General features: G+C 46.9%; 2 protein-coding genes across 3 annotated transcripts in view; one reads left to right on the top strand and one right to left on the bottom strand.

Moving 5' to 3' along the window:
• The window catches only part of NUDCD1 (NudC domain containing 1), a 46,801-nt gene extending 37,028 nt beyond the window's left edge, over nt 1–9,773 (bottom strand). The window contains exons 1-2 of the mRNA XM_077351647.1: nt 9,515–9,773; nt 3,306–3,460 (exon numbers count right to left, since the gene is read on the bottom strand). Coding sequence (XP_077207762.1) covers nt 3,306–3,460; nt 9,515–9,638 — 279 coding nt within the window. The 5' untranslated portion in view covers nt 9,639–9,773. The remainder of the gene's footprint in view (nt 1–3,305; nt 3,461–9,514) is intronic.
• ENY2 (ENY2 transcription and export complex 2 subunit) lies at nt 8,564–15,162 on the top strand. 2 transcript variants are annotated; one of them, XM_077351649.1, is made up of 6 exons: nt 8,564–8,586; nt 12,067–12,137; nt 12,669–12,767; nt 13,478–13,548; nt 14,520–14,594; nt 14,842–15,162. In XM_077351649.1, the coding sequence occupies exons 3-6, from the start codon at nt 12,700–12,702 to the stop codon at nt 14,916–14,918; spliced, it is 291 nt and encodes a 96-aa protein (XP_077207764.1). In that variant the 5' UTR covers nt 8,564–8,586; nt 12,067–12,137; nt 12,669–12,699; the 3' UTR covers nt 14,919–15,162. The 2 variants fall into 2 exon arrangements, with proteins under 2 accessions (XP_077207764.1, XP_077207763.1); XM_077351648.1 differs by lacking the exon at nt 8,564–8,586 and adding an exon at nt 9,942–10,080.

Below are 15,162 nucleotides of genomic sequence, written 5' to 3'. Positions count from 1 at the left end.
ACAGAGACTGGTGAACAGATGAAAACAGGCACCATCCTTTTTCCAGCCGAGGCTATTTGAAGGAAGATTTGAGATGACAAGTGTGTTACAAACTTGTCTGAGCAATCTGAATGTCTACGGCCTAAGCTCCATCTTCAAATGGAGTTAGGGGACCCCCCCTCCATGCTAACACTGAACTGTGCAAGTAACATGATTTGATGGAGCATTAGCTTTGTAAGTGCCAGCGGAATCATAGAATCATAGAGTTGGAAGGGCCCTCATGGGTCATCTAGTCCAACCCCCTGCACTATGCAGGACACTCACATCCCAATAGCTCCTGCCACCCCCTTAAGCTTTCACACAATATTTGATGAGCAAAAAGCTGCGATCCGTAACAGCCAGTGGAACTGATATTACAGGCCAGTGCAAACTTTGTTAATCCACCATAATAAAAATAATCAAAAAAGGCAGAATCTGGTTCATGTAAACAGGGCAATGTGAAATGTTCAAACAAAAAACGCAATGCAATACCAAGCAGGGCTACCAATGACGGGATGGTGTTGTTTACTCTGCTCAATAAATATCAGCAATTAGTAAAGTGATTTTGTTGGCATCATCAAGGAACGCGGAATGTTGCAATTGGCCCTCTTGGGGAAGTCACACAGTGAACATAATCAAGAAAGGTGTGCATTTTAATTACGTCCCCCAAGCACAACATTTCTGAATGACAAAGCTCTTTGACATATGAAGAGCAAATGAGGCATATAAAATTACATGAAAACGTTGTAGCGGTTTGAAAGAATAACCGCTTGAGATTACTAAGGATGCTAAAAAACAAAACTGGTGACGAAAACAAGGTACATTTCTTTTATTAAAAATGAAAGGACCGCTCCTGGAGAACAGGGTATTTATGAAGAAAAAAAAATCATTCAAAAGCCTTTTTTTTAAAGGTTGAGAGAGAAAAGTACTGTAGCAAAAAAGCCCAGATGCTTTGAAAGAAAGGACCGACAAACCAAAAGAGAAACAAGCTGATAATAAATACTTTTTAAAGCACCCAGAATATGACAGGAAAAACTGACAAAGCCAAGATAAAGACAGTGAAATACAACATAGTCACTGAGGCCCATAATGCAGTAATCCAACCTTTTTCAACCTTTTGACCATGGAGGAGCCCCTGAAATAATTTTTCAGACTTCAAAGATCCCCGGAAATGATGTCAGCTGACCACGTCCCCCTGCCACACCCCTGGAAGTGACATCACTCCCCACATTACTAACTCTCCTTTTGCTCCCTCTCCCTGTCTTTACTACTACTGTAGAAGCAGAGACGACCTGTCAGCCAAAGATGAGCAGACAAGGTAGTTTTGAAGCTGGCGATGGCAAAAACTTTATTCAAACAACAGTTTATATTGTTTGAATAAAGTTTTTGCCATCGGCAGCTTCAAAACTACCTCTTCTTGTCTACTCTTATTTTACTACTATTGTGGCAGTTCTGCCTTGTGCAGGCCGAAAATAAGAGAAGGAGCTGGGAAGACAGCCCCCCTCCCATAACATGCCATTTCACAACCCCCCCATAGACCCCTGGTTGGTAATCCCTGCAATAGGCATAGCTATGAAATTTCTTTTCCCAACCAGCCCTTTTGAGCTTAGAGCACCGTATTTCATTTTCTACTAACTTTCATATAAGCCATACTATACCAGCTGTATATATCTTGCCCGTGGCACTGTGCCTTCCCCCTTGATGCTCCATGGCCATGTGGAGCGACGGGCAGACAGATATATTGGGGTTCTGAACAGTGCATATGTGAAACAGTTGCAGCAAATGCTAAGCTTGTGGGCGCAGGGCAGTCAGAAGTGGGAACAGAGAAAGCTGTCAACAGCGACCCTGGATTTGATCTTAACCCACACAATTGCATGGCCTCAACTCATTATCCAACATGTGCGGGTTTCCTGACAGAAACAGGCAGAGCTAAGCTGGGGCCGATTTAACCTTTGCTCCATGCTCCACACAAACATGGGTGGGCGAAGGCAGGTTTTTGAGGCCGAACGTACGAGGGAAAGAGCTGGAACACCACAGAAGAAACGAGGCCTGTGGGTTTCCACGGCTGGTGTGCACAAGAAGCAGACTTTGTGAAAATATATATGAAGTTGACTAGAACAGATTTCCGAACATCCGTTTATCAACCAGCAAGTCTCTAAAACAAAGCAGGTCAGAAGATATGAAACGACGGCTCAACTAACTGTCACATCCAGAATTGTATTAATAGCACACTGTATTAATACAGAGCCAGTTTGGTGTAGTGGTTAGGAGTGCGGTGTAGTGCTTAGGAGTGCCAGGTTCGATTCTGCACTCTCCCACATGCAGCCAGCTGGGTGAGCTTGGGCTCGCCACGGCACTGATAAAGCTGCTCTGACCAAGCACTGTTATCAGGGCTCTCTCAGCCTCACCCACCTCACAGGGTGCCGGTAGTGGGGAGAGGAAAGGGAAGGCGACTGTAAGCCACTTTGAGACTCCTTTGGGTAGACAAAAGCAGCATACAAGAACCAACTCTTCTTCTTACAGTCATGAAACTGCAGGCTCAAGCGCTCTCCATGGTGCTGCCCATTTGCAAGCCAACAGGACCCAATCCGTCAGAATGCAAGCTGGTCTCTCCTTCCAGGAGTCCTCAGTTATCCCTTTTAGGCCACAAGAGATCAAGCGATGGTGACCAACCAGTCATGACCAACTCTTGATGGAGTCTTCTGGAAAATTACCTCCCCTCTCCTGCTTCTCCCCCTCCCCCCGGAAGCTCCCAGATTCCCAGGATGAGCTGATAATCTCATCCCTTATGTTGGCCTCAAAGATGGTAAGGGGCCTTGTAGGCTTAGAGTCCCAATTGGCAACACCTGCAAGATGGAGTGGAGCTGTTACCACATACAACAACCCCCTGAGGATAAATGGGAGTGCCTCACAATGCCCTTCTCTAACTTTCTTCTGCTACTTTCTTTTCTTTTTTTAAGGGGGCAAAGAGAGACAATAGGTAATGTTTTAAACCATGGTGTAGAAAAAGAGACATGCCAATGTTTTCGGTGTTTTTCTCCCCTCCCCCCGCCCCCATGTCTCTTTTTTCTGTGTTTTTCAGTTTTCATCATTGGTTATTCATGCATCCTCCTCAAAAGGAGCAGGGGACTCACTTGGGTGGCCTGCAAGGACACCCACCTCTACATCACTTCACCCCAATGACTGCACAATCTTGACAGCTAGGAAGCTGAGACCCTCACAAGGGGGGTGGGAGATGTCAACCCCGGATGCCTGATGGTTTGTTCCCTCCCCCCCCATGGTCTTACCAGAGTAACAGATAAATTCATGACTCTTCCAAGCTGATCGACAAAGTAGACATTATCTTGGTGCCAGGAGTCTAGCTGCAGGTAATTGTACATGCCAAAGGCACGCATGTGTTCTAAGGTGTACTGCTCATCTCGAAGTTTGACTTCTGCTACCGCTGAAAAACAAAGCCGGAGGGGGGAGAGATACTATTTTAATGTACGAAAGATTGCAAAACTATTTCAGCATTGTAAAAAAGAATTCTGATTTGGGTGCTTCATGGACAATGGCTGTTTGGAACCTGGGTCTACAGTAAAAGTCGTGCTGAAAAGTGTGTTCTGATTTTTCTCCCCCAAGCACACTCGAAGCTGAGCTGACAGTCAAAAGAAAGCATCGCTGGACTGCCATCTGCTGCTCCTAACTTAGGTTGTATTTACAGAGGAAGCAGGGAAAGATGAAGCTCTCTTTCCTGTTGTCTGAAGCATCCATTGTCATGGCAGCCCAGAAATGCAAAGGAAAAGAAAGCTGCCAACAGGAACAAAGCAGCCCTGGATCTTTGGAACATTTGCCTTTGAAATCACATCTTTCCAGCTAGCCCAAGCTCGTGGCTTTCCTTTGCAAAAACATAATGTTGTGCACATGCAGTTATTTGTGTGTATCGTTTCAGATGCATTCTGCAGCACTGTAAAGACCAAAATGATTTTCAGGGCGGATGCTGTTCAGAGTCAAAGCTACCTTCATTAGATACAAGTCATAGAGATGCCTGAGGCCACAGTCGGAAGGTGGGAAAAACACTCCTCCCTTGAAAGCTCTTACCCCCCAAATCCTGCAGGTGTCAGTGAACTTGAATCTTGCATTTATTAGTGTCACTACTCAGGAGCCCAAATGCCCAAACATATTCTTAAGAGGGGAGCTGGATTTTTAATACCCCGCTATTCATAGAATCATAGTGTGGGGAGGGACCTGCAGGGTCATGTTGTCCAACCCCTACAGAATGCAGGAAATTCATAACTATCTGCCAACCACAGTGACCCCAACTCCATGTCCAGATAATATTCTCCCGTCTAACCCCCACCCCCCAAATCCCTGGCCAATTTGGCCAGGAAGAAATTCACCTCCTGACCCCAAAGTGGTGATCGGCATTCCCCTGGGCATGCAAGAAAGGGCCACAAGAGCCAAGCACCGACACGATCCCTTCTGCCCACCTACTCACAATTCACTTTAGGAATCTTAAATGGCCTTTCCCTTCCTCTCCCCACTACAGACACCCTATGAGGGAGGCAGGTCTGAGGGAGCTCTGAGAGAACTGTGACTGGCCCAAGGTCACCCAACTGGCTGCATGTGGAGGAGGCGTGGGGAATCCAGCCCCGTTTCTCCAGATTAGAAGCTGCTGCTTTTTAACTACTACGCCATGCTGCCTCTCATACTGCTTTTTGTTACAGCAGCTGAAATCCAGAAAAACACAACTGACTGCTACCCAAGTTAGTAAGTTTCGCAAGCCTGTTGCAAAACTACCAGTTTCAAAGAAGCTGTAATTTGTAACACAAACACACACAAATAAAAGGCATATCAAGGGGGGGGGGAGAGTGGTTTCTGGGACAGAATACTTTAGCACAGGGGTAGTCAACCTGTGGTCCTGCAGATGTCCATGGACTACAATTCCCATGAGCCCCTGCCAGCATTTGCTGGCAGGGGCTCATGGGAATTGTAGTCCATGGACATCTGGAGGACCACAGGTTGACTACCCCTGCTTTAGCAGATTTGTCAGTGACAGCACCAGTGCACCAACACAGCCCCTGGACCAGTCAATGCAAGTTAGGCAGTGCCAGCGTACGGACAGACCCTTCTAGCAACCTTCAGGATCTCAAAATGCTACCGCCTAAGAATGTTCTTTGCTTTGCACTGCCACCTGGCGGCTAGATCCTGCTGGAGCAGAAATACACATTCCCGGGAGGGCTGTGACTGCATCTTCAAGAGAGCCGAGACCTTCCTTCAACACAGGCACTCCTTTGCCTAATTATGTTGTTTATCATCAACATCAATGGCTAAGAAAAGGTATTACACTGATTTGGATTAATGTTCTGGATTTTGCATGGGCCATTAGGGCTGTAACACACACACACACTTTATATCACCATCTTTATCCAGAGTGAATGTTCACCTTGCTCATTTTGCATGCTTTTGGGTTTTGCATAGGAATCTCCCATTCTCAGTTATTTATTTATTTGATTTCTATACCGCCCTTCCATATGGCTCAGGGCGGTTTACATACAACATGCAGGATACATGGAACGAATTAGTACACAACATAAACAAATACAGCAAAAACAACAATTTCAGTGATCGTAAGCAATACAACAGGGACGGAACCCAGCCAAGGCCCCCGAGAGGACAGACTGGTTCAGGCCATGGAGGGATGTCTGAGGGGGGACCTGTTGACGGTCTCAGGCAAATGCCTGGTGGAGGAGCTCCCTTTTGCAGGCCCTGCAAAATGTTGGGAGTTCGGACAGGGCCCTGATCTCTTCAGGGAGCTCGTTCCACCAGGTGGGGGCCAGGACAGAAAAAGCTCTGGCCCTTGTTGAAGACCGACGTACTTCTTTGGGGCCAGGGATCACTAGCCAGTTGGCATTGGCAGAGCGTAACGCTCTTTTGGGGGATATAGGCGGAGAGACGGTCTCTTAGGTACACTGGACCCAGATAATTCCACTAGGCCAGGGCGTTTTGGAGTTTTCTTTGAAGACCATGTGCATACCAAACGTTGCCTCCCGAGCGCCGATCTGCCCAAAATTTGGCACAAATTTTGCCTTGTTCATGCCCATCCCTAGTGGGTAGCGTCACATTTAAGATCTGGAAGGTCCAGATTTGAATTCCTCACTCTGCCATGGGAGCAGGCTGGGTGATCTTGGTCCAGTCACACACTCTCACACCTGAACTGACTCCCAGGATTGTTTGAGGATAAAAGGGAAGAGGGGAAAGCATTGTTGGTAAGGGGATTTGGGTCCCTATCAAGAAGAAAAATGGGGCATAAATAAATAAATGCCTATATGCAGTGACTATAAGAGCCTCTATTGTTTGCATCATGCTTTTTGGCTTTTTAAAACACCAAATGGGGATGTTTTTAAATGAATGTGACGCATGGGTCAAAACATTTTTGACTTAAGCACGTACCAATTGTTAGTAAGTCTCAGTAAAGGTTATATTTGAAAAGTTTGTTTAGTTTGCATTTTGCTATTGTCCGCTTGACGTCACTAGCCCTGGGCAGCTCATCACCCATTTGGTTGGATTTGACAAGGCCAGAATCATTTCCTTGCTAGCAAACAAAAAAAATTCTAGTAATGGAACTGGTTGCCAAGTTTTTACAGCTGTCTAAAATTAACGCTTTATGATGCACTTTTTCCAGTTTTCTCTTTTTGTATGTCAATAAAGGTCCGGTTCTGATATTAGAAAAGGCTTATGTTTCTTGGGGTCCGATTGGAATCGGTATACATTTCTTGACTGAAGAACTTTTGAGATTGGCAGTCAAGCAGGTTATTTCTTTGTATTTAGCTATTGTTCTTATAGATTCCCAACCCCACCCCATCTCAATTCCTCTTTCTCTAATACAGACAGAAAGAACTATGCAGCATTATAACAGACGTATGGTTCACTTCAGTGTTGCATGCCCAACTTGAATTGCTTCCTTTTCTTTTTGAAATAATGTTTCCTAAGGAAATCTACACCATGGTCACTTTTAACCAGTGCATTAAAAATAGACACAGAAATAATAATTAATAATCCCAAACCTGAGATCTGTTGCATACTTCGTGACTAAAAGGTTCTTAAACACACATGCATCCTAAAATACCACGTCTGTCTTTGTAGAAAGTGGTAGTCAGATAATGTATTTTATACTGTATTATTTTATATTTTACACGTTCAATTTTATTGTGTAGATACCCTTTTCTCTTTTTCTTGAATGTATCACTGAATTATTATTATTTTGTTAAAGGGGGTAGTCAGGCCCAGGAAACCAATGGAACAAAATTAATGAACTAGCCGTTCCTGACAAAACCCCTTCCCAACCACTAACTCTATGCAATGCTGTGTGGCTTCTGCTTCAATGTATGTGAAGAAGAGTGCATGTACTGCCAAGCTTACACCTTGAATTAAACTTTCTCGGTCTGCTTTGGACCAACACAGCTACCCAACTGAATTGATCTTCCGGACAGACATGGCATTCCAGACTAGGAGCTTCAGTTATGCATATGGGGTGGGTGGGGTAAAAAGTCTGAGCTACGAACTAGGGAGTCCCCAACTGAATCCTAATTTTTGTCACAAACTCACTAGTTGGGCTTAGCTTGATTCTGCTTTTGATTGCTCCTGTGTAATAGAGAAGTGAACACTGGGCCATGTTACGGGATTGCATTGTATAAAATGGAGAAAGGAGGGCAGAATTATGTTATAAGCTACTTTGGTTTCCCATAGGGGAAAAAGCAGAGTATAAATAAGTAAGCATGCTTCAAGGGATGTGGAAAACACTTTGGACATCCCAAGGCACTGCAAGGATGCTGGGGTCATAGCTCAGTGGCAAAGCACAAGATTTCCATACAGATGGTGTTGGGTAAATGATTAGGTGCAGAAAATACACCTTTCTAGAGACACCAGACAGCTGGCACCAAGCTGGGCTAGATAGACTAGAGGTCTAAAGTTATGCTAGTTATGTGTTCATTCTGCTTTTGAGTCAACATTGGTTCACAAATCAGCTTTAGCATCTTATGTTTTCACCTTGCTTTTTAGCCAAGCATGATTCACAAATCAAGAGTGCTTTCACTCGAAAGCTCACGCCTTGAATAAATCTCTGTTGGTCTTAAAGGTGCCACGGGACTCTGATTTTGTTTTCTTGTGCTGCTTCAGACCAACACGGCTACCCACTTGAATCTAACTTTATTAACAGTTGCAAAAGCTCCCCAGGGAGTGACTTGACAAGGGCTCTCAGATGAAACTTACGGGGGGGGGGGGGGGGGGGCGCTAGAAGCAGGGCCTGGCCTTCCTCTGACAGCCTCACTAAGGCAAAAGAAAAGGAAACCCAACTGGATCTAAGCACAGCAGAGAAACACCTGGTTCTTCTGGGCTTCACCTGGCAAGGCCCAGCCCGGGGAGGGGAGCTCCCATCTGGATTGAGTCATAGTGGGGGGATGGGACAGAATACCTGGCTGCTTCTCCTTTCGTGACATCATAAATCTCTCTTTATGATGCCTGCAGGGCTCAGGCCTCCCTGTCTCCCAACATTCCTTCCAGCAGTTCAGGGCAGCAGACTCCTGTGAGGTAGGTTAGGCTAGGGAAGACTGTGACTCGCCCAAAGGCACCCAGTTCTCCATTTTACCCCTGGAACAACCCACCGGGGTAGGTTAGATCTTAGGGGGATTGACTGGTTCACAGTCACACTCATACTATTTTATACTCACTGTAGTCCTCCCAGGGTGGTCTGTTCAAGAGTCTAGCGCAGGACAATCCCTACTGCAACACTTATTTCATGTATACTGCACTTTCCCCTCTCTGATGGGGTTTACCACACGATCCTCACAGCAACCCTGCGAGGCGGGTTCAGCTGAAAATCTGTGCTGACCCCAGAACTCCCAGAAAACTTCCTTGGCAGGGTGGGGATTTGAACCTGGGTCTTTTCCATTTTTGGATAACACCCCTCTAACCCAAACACTTCCTCAATGCAACAACTCCGTGAAGTGGGTCCGGTTAAGGAAGCTTCGGAGGGTGAGCTCCATCACATTCTACTCCACTAAAGTCCCTTCCCAACCCAAACCCCACCTCCACCCCCCCCCAGACTCTCCAGGCCTTTCCCAACCCAAAATTGGCAACCCCAGGATCCCAGTCCCCAGGTGGGTCCTGGAGATCCCCTGGAATTACAGCTCATCTCCATGCCACGTAGAACACTTCCCTTGGAGGAAACAGCCGCTTGGAAGGGTGGACTCCGCAGCATTATACTCCGCTGAGATCTCTCCCTGCCTCCAATCCCTCCCACTGCCGACTCCACCCCTAAAGCCTCCAGGGATCTCCCTACCCACAGCTGGCAACCCTAGGCCAAAAAGAACGACGCGAGCAAGCGGTCCATCGGGCCTGGGACGACCCCCTCCTCCGTTTCATTTTCACGACAGTCCTGCAAGGTAGGCTAGACTGAGGGCGAGCGGGGATTCGAACCCAGGACTCCCGGAGCGCGGCCCCCCTCTGCGGCACTCACGCGCGTCGAGCGGCACTTGGTAGCAGGCCAGCGGCTCCAGGGAGAGCTTGTAGCCCTCGAACTTGGGGTCCAGCAGCAGCCGCTGCACGCGCAGCGAGCAATGCGCCGCCACCGCCGCCTCCATGCCCGCGGCGAACAAGTTCCGGCAAAGTTTCCGCCGAAGCTTCGGACGTCGGGGCTGCCGGGAGATGGACGCGCGCGGGGCGTGCCGGGAGGAGTAGTTTCCTAGCTCGTCTGGCGCGCCGCTTCCGGAGTCGGCCACGGCCGCCTCTCCCCGTCCCGGGCCGAGAAACGAGACCGGAACGGCATTATGGGACGCGTAGTTTTACCTTGAGGAATGCCCATGAGCGAGAAGTGAGGGCGGGGCATGCTGGGAGTTGTGGTTCTTGAGAGTCCAGCGGGGAATGAGAGTCGGCCGAGGACTACAATTCCCGAGGATCTCTGCTCGAAGAGAGGAGGGGCCGGTGTCTCCCCCCCTCCCCGCCCCGCTTCTAATAGGGTTAAGTCGCGGGTGCCCTGGAGACAGCGGCGGTGTCGCGAGTTCGGGTGGCGGGGGCCGTCCGTGGGTAAGGCTCCGCGGAGAGGGCAGGTGCCCGAAGGAGGCTTTCGGTCTTTTGGGGGACGGCCTGCTCTTTGCCATTGACCGGGACTGGGAAGGGGCGTGTGCTTGGCTCGCAAAGGCCAACTTGGGTCGGGGCCCCGGGGAGCCCTCCCGCCTTTGCCCCAGGGCTGGAGACTTTCGGGCAGGGGCTGGGCCGCGGTGGGCGGAAGGCAGCGGGGAAAGCAGCCCCCCCCCCCCCGCCCCAAGGGGGAGAATCCCTCTGGCCCAGGGGTAGTCAAAGTGCGGCCCTCCAGATGTCCATGGACTACAATTCCCAGAAGCCCCTGCCAGCTTTCGCTGGCAGGGGCTCCTGGGAATTGTAGTCCATGGACATCTGGAGGGCCGCACTTTGACTACCCCTGCTCTGGCCCATGCAACGCCACGAGGAGGAAGGAGAGGACGGCTGGGGAGAGCGCGGTCCTCCTCCTTCTCCTCCCCGGGTCTCCAAAACTCATGGGCGGGTCGCTTCAGGAGAGGCCCAAGGAAAGTCTTGTGTGCCCCCAAAATTGAGGCCACCGGCACCTTGAAGAAGACCCACAAAGGTTGACTCAAGGCGTGAGCTTTCCTCAGACTAGCTGGCACAAGGATCGGAAGCTTACAGATATAAGGCAAAAGTAAATTGTGGCCAATTAGTAAAGAATTCTCATCATATGGCTTAATTTGGATATTATGACACAGTTTACTAATTGGCTGCCATTTACTTTTGTTTTATATCTGTATGCTTGCGGTCCTTGTTCCAGTTTTTCGGAGGAAGAGTGCCTGCGCTCGAAAGCTCACGCCTTGAATAAATCTTTGTGGGTCTTCAAGGCTGGATTCTGATTTTGTTGGGCCACTTCAGACAAACACGGCTATCCACTTGATTCTGTGCAAAAGGTGAAACTAACTTGTGGAACTCCCTGCCAGGAGCTTTTTTTTTTTTTTTAAGGGAGGGGGATAGATCCCAAATTGGTCTTAGTAAACGGCACCTTCATGCCCTCGTGGCTGTTTGACATGGTGAGGACCAAATGAAACCTCCATGTTCAGATGTGGCATTCCTCTAGATCAGGGGTAGTCAACCTGTGGTCCTCCAGATCCCCATGGACTACAATTCCCATGAGAATGGGAATTGTAGTCCATGAACATCTGGAGGACCACAGGTTGACTACCCCTGATCTAGATGCCAGTTGCTGGCATAAGGACATGGGGAAGCCTTGAGCAGAGGGTTAGACTAGATGGCCTTCTTGGCCTTTTCCAACTCAGTGATTGTATACTGGAGCTTGTATATCCTGAACTGAGCAGCCCAGGCTAACCCCACCTCAGTTTGAAGCTAAGCACAGTTAACCCTGGCTAGTGTTTAGAAAGGAGACCTCCAAGAAATACCAGGATTGCAGCTTGGAGGCAGGCAATGGCAAACCACCTCTGAACATCTTTCGCTTTGAAAACCTACGGGGTGGCTATACGTCAGCTATGACTTGGCAGCCCTCCTCTTCCCCCCCCCCCCAAAAAAACCAAGAACAACCCTAAACCCTTCTAAAACTGTTGTCTTCAGTGAAATTAGGGCTGAATTGTGGATTGCCATGGTCCTGGTTTCGTCTCCAGGTTTTTTTGAGTCAGAGTGGAAAGCGCTGTCAAGTCAAAGCTGACATCTGGCCACCCCGTAGGGGTCTAGCAAGAGACAAATAAAAGTGGTTTGACATTGCCTGTCTCTGCATAGTGACCCCGACTTTCTTAATGTTTTTCCATCCAAATACTAACCAGATCTTAGCTTTTGCAGTCTGACAAAATTGAACTAACCTGGCCCAGCCACACCCCGGTGGGTCTAATTTAGATTACGCTATTCTATGATAAAATAAAATAAAATGGGTGTGGGGGGGGGAGGAGACTGTGGTATGCCCCTGGAGGTCCTTCATGGAAGGGTGGGATAAAAATCATTCTATTGCTTTAAAATTATTTTTATCTTCTTTCTTGGCAGAAGCAGCGGTAAGCTAGTACATCCACGCTAGTGTCAAAAAACTTGTATTCTGTGGGCTCCTTTTTTAAAATGTAAGTTTTAGCATGTTTTTTAATGTCTATTTTCCTCTCATGAATTGAATTTATTAACTTCAGAGAAGGATGTCATTGTGTTTAGGATTGCACTGATAGTCACGAATGTGTGACCTTACTGTTTACATTTTAAAAAAATAATAATTGTGCTTCCTAACTAATCAACAGATAGCTATTGTCCTGCATTTGGAGAGAGATCAGTGGCAAGCATTGTTTTATTGTTGTATCTGGCTATACAAAGCAAACCAGTGCAGGCACGCACTAGAGAATCTCAGAGCAATGAGGGATCTGTCCTTCCCACCAAACTGAACATGGCCACTAGACTTAAGAGGAAGCTTTCCACTGGCTTTGCGGTCCCAGTAAAGCCAAGAAATTTGTCACACCCCTGGCTAGCCACAAAACATGGCTAGTGGAGTGCCTTCAGCTTGCTGGCTCGGAAGTGCGTGCCCCCTCCTCCCCCAGCTTAGAGTGGAAGTTCATTGTCAGTGTACCCTGGCAATATTTCTAATCTTGTGCTTTCCTTTTTCATAGACCTGTTTTGTGTATACGGACTTGGAAGAAAATGAACAAAGATGCCCAGATGAGAGCAACCATTAACCAAAAACTCATTGAAACAGGAGAGCGTGAGCGGTCCGTGGCCTTTGTTTCTCATCCCAGCTATATGAATATATTGTGTCACTTACATTCTCACTGTATGATCAAAGTATACTTGATCAGACCAGAAGGCCTGGGGGGGGGGCAGGGTAGCAGTGTGAAAAACATGCACATGTTTTAGTGACTGTGTGTAACACTGTGAATGCCGATTTTGATCTTTGTAAATCAAGGTTTGCTGCTAGCTGATGTGAATTTATTTGCATCCGGTCGAGTTTAAGAAAACTTGAAGATACATTAACCAAGGCTCATGCAGAAGTTGATCTACTCATTTATTTTAAAATTTCTAGCCCAGCTTTTCATCCATGCCCAGTCCTCCAGACAATCTCTATCCTTATCCTTCTTTTGTTATTAAAAGTTCCGTGGCCCAAGAGTCTCGGACAACAATTTGTATCAAATACAGAGCGGTTTTGATTTGCCTTTGCTTGTCTGGCCAGGTTGGCAAGACCAGTTTTCTCATTGGGTAGAAGAGCGTTCAGAATCCAAGTATTCCTTTTAATCACTATTGCTTTTATTTTTAAATTCATTTGCAATTGTATAGAATGCTTGTCGTCCATCCTCCTCCACCCCAACTAAAGGGGAACCGAGACCAGTAAAACTGTTGTTCGATTGCCTACATTACCAGACACTTACAAAAAACATGTTATGTTGATTAGCAGGTGTCTAACTTTGTGTGTGTTTTTCCCCAGCCTAAAAGAATTACTAAGAGCCAAGTTAATTGAATGTGGCTGGAAAGATCAGTTAAAGGCACACTGTAAAGGTAATATTCAGTCGATTCCAGTGACCTGATGCCTGTTAAATGCATGTCTAAATAAGAATTTGCAGACTTCCTTTGAAATGTTGACAGACTGAAAGCTCATCCTAGGAGGCTCAGATACTGTGTTGTAGAATCCAGTGCCTTGTAGAACTAGATTTTTGATTCCAGAGGTTACTTAAGATGAATAAGTCCTCTGACCAATAACAACAAAATACTGTGAGAAAATAGAAAATACATCTCAGTGTTCATTTGCTTTGCCTCTTTGACTCCATAGTAAATTTGGGGCTGGATCCTATGTGTCCGTGGCAGAAGGTGGCAGCAGATAGAAACATAGAGTGGGAGGGACCTCCAGGGTCATCTAGTCCAGTCCCCTGCAGAATGCAGGCTTCCAGCTTCCTGTTGGATCTCTCTGTGACTACCTATAAGGATGATGTTGGTGGGTTTATATGGACTTAAGAACCATGATAATGGGGAGTCTACAGCGGAGAGGAGGAAGCATGGGCTGTGGGTCAGTGGAGAGCAAATTCTGTGCTTCTTTCACACCCAACAGAGTATGTGGTAGCTGATCCTATTATCTTTGTCTTGTTGGCTCATCTGTCTCTTAGCCTCTCTAAACTAATACGCATCTCTCTTAACAGAGTGTAAGTCATCAGGAGCACCCTGTAGGCTCACTTCCATTCCTTTTTCTCTGCCAATCAAATTATCTCTTCCCATCAGCACCAAGGATAATGCCCTCCTTCCCCCCCCCCCCCCCCCCCGGTTAATGTTGAAGAGGAATGTGTGGGATGGAGAGAATAAACGAGGGAATCCAAGAGGGCTACATCAGAAATTCCTTTGCCAAATAGCATGATTGAGGTGGGGGCTACTTTTCAAAAAATGCAGCTCCAAAACCCTGTTAGGTGCCTGCAGCTAGATGAGGAGAGCCTGTTTCTGAGTTCTGAAATGGTGCATTTGTTATGTCTACCTTGTTTTAGATGTCATCAAAGAGAAGGGATTAGAACACGTTACCGTCGATGATTTGGTGGCAGAAATCACTCCAAAAGGCAGAGGTAAGAGAATGGCTAGAGGTGTGTTCAGGCTGCACCAGCATAGAAAGCATTTGTTTCTGTTGCACCCCAAATTATGCATTATGGTCAAGGGGAGAATGCAACCCAAAGAGCTGCTCCTCTTTCACTGTGATTCCAGTGGAATCTCAATACAGTGCTCAAAAATGATTTTGCATCCATAGAAAAATAATACAGGGACCACAGGATAATGATTTTTTCTCACCCCTGCCCTTTCCTAATTGTATTTCAGCTTTGGTACCCGACAGCGTAAAGAAAGAGCTTTTACAACGAATAAGAACGTTCCTCGCTCAGCATGCCAGCCTTTGATTCTTCCGTTGAGTCTCACCATGTTGTGTTCAGTGAATCATGCCAGAAACTGGAAGACATGTTTTTTCCTCCGTGCTTTAGGGTGAAAGTTAACTTCTTTTTTTAAACATTTAGTTATTGGCAGTGTACTTTGCTACACTGAAATGAATCTTGATATTTTAATAAAAAACAACCCAAACACCTTACGACATATGTTGGAAAGAAACCCCATTTCTTGCCATTAAAGGTATGTTGTGTGGCTTAA

The sequence above is a fragment of the Paroedura picta genome, chromosome 9 (genome assembly GCF_049243985.1).
Source record: "Paroedura picta isolate Pp20150507F chromosome 9, Ppicta_v3.0, whole genome shotgun sequence".
NCBI classification, from domain to species: Eukaryota; Metazoa; Chordata; class Lepidosauria; order Squamata; family Gekkonidae; genus Paroedura; species Paroedura picta.
This window is presented reverse-complemented; position numbering and strand designations above follow the sequence as displayed.

Excerpts from the sequence above, each read along its gene's own strand:
- ENY2 (XM_077351649.1), top strand. The coding sequence starts at position 12,700 with ATGAACAAAGATGCCCAGATGAGAGCAACCATTAACCAAAAACTCATT. Across the intron at positions 12,768-13,477 it reads GAAACAGGAGAGCGTGAGCG|CCTAAAAGAATTACTAAGAG; the intron begins GTCCGTGGCCTT and ends GTTTTTCCCCAG. Across the intron at positions 14,595-14,841 it reads AATCACTCCAAAAGGCAGAG|CTTTGGTACCCGACAGCGTA; the intron begins GTAAGAGAATGG and ends ATTGTATTTCAG.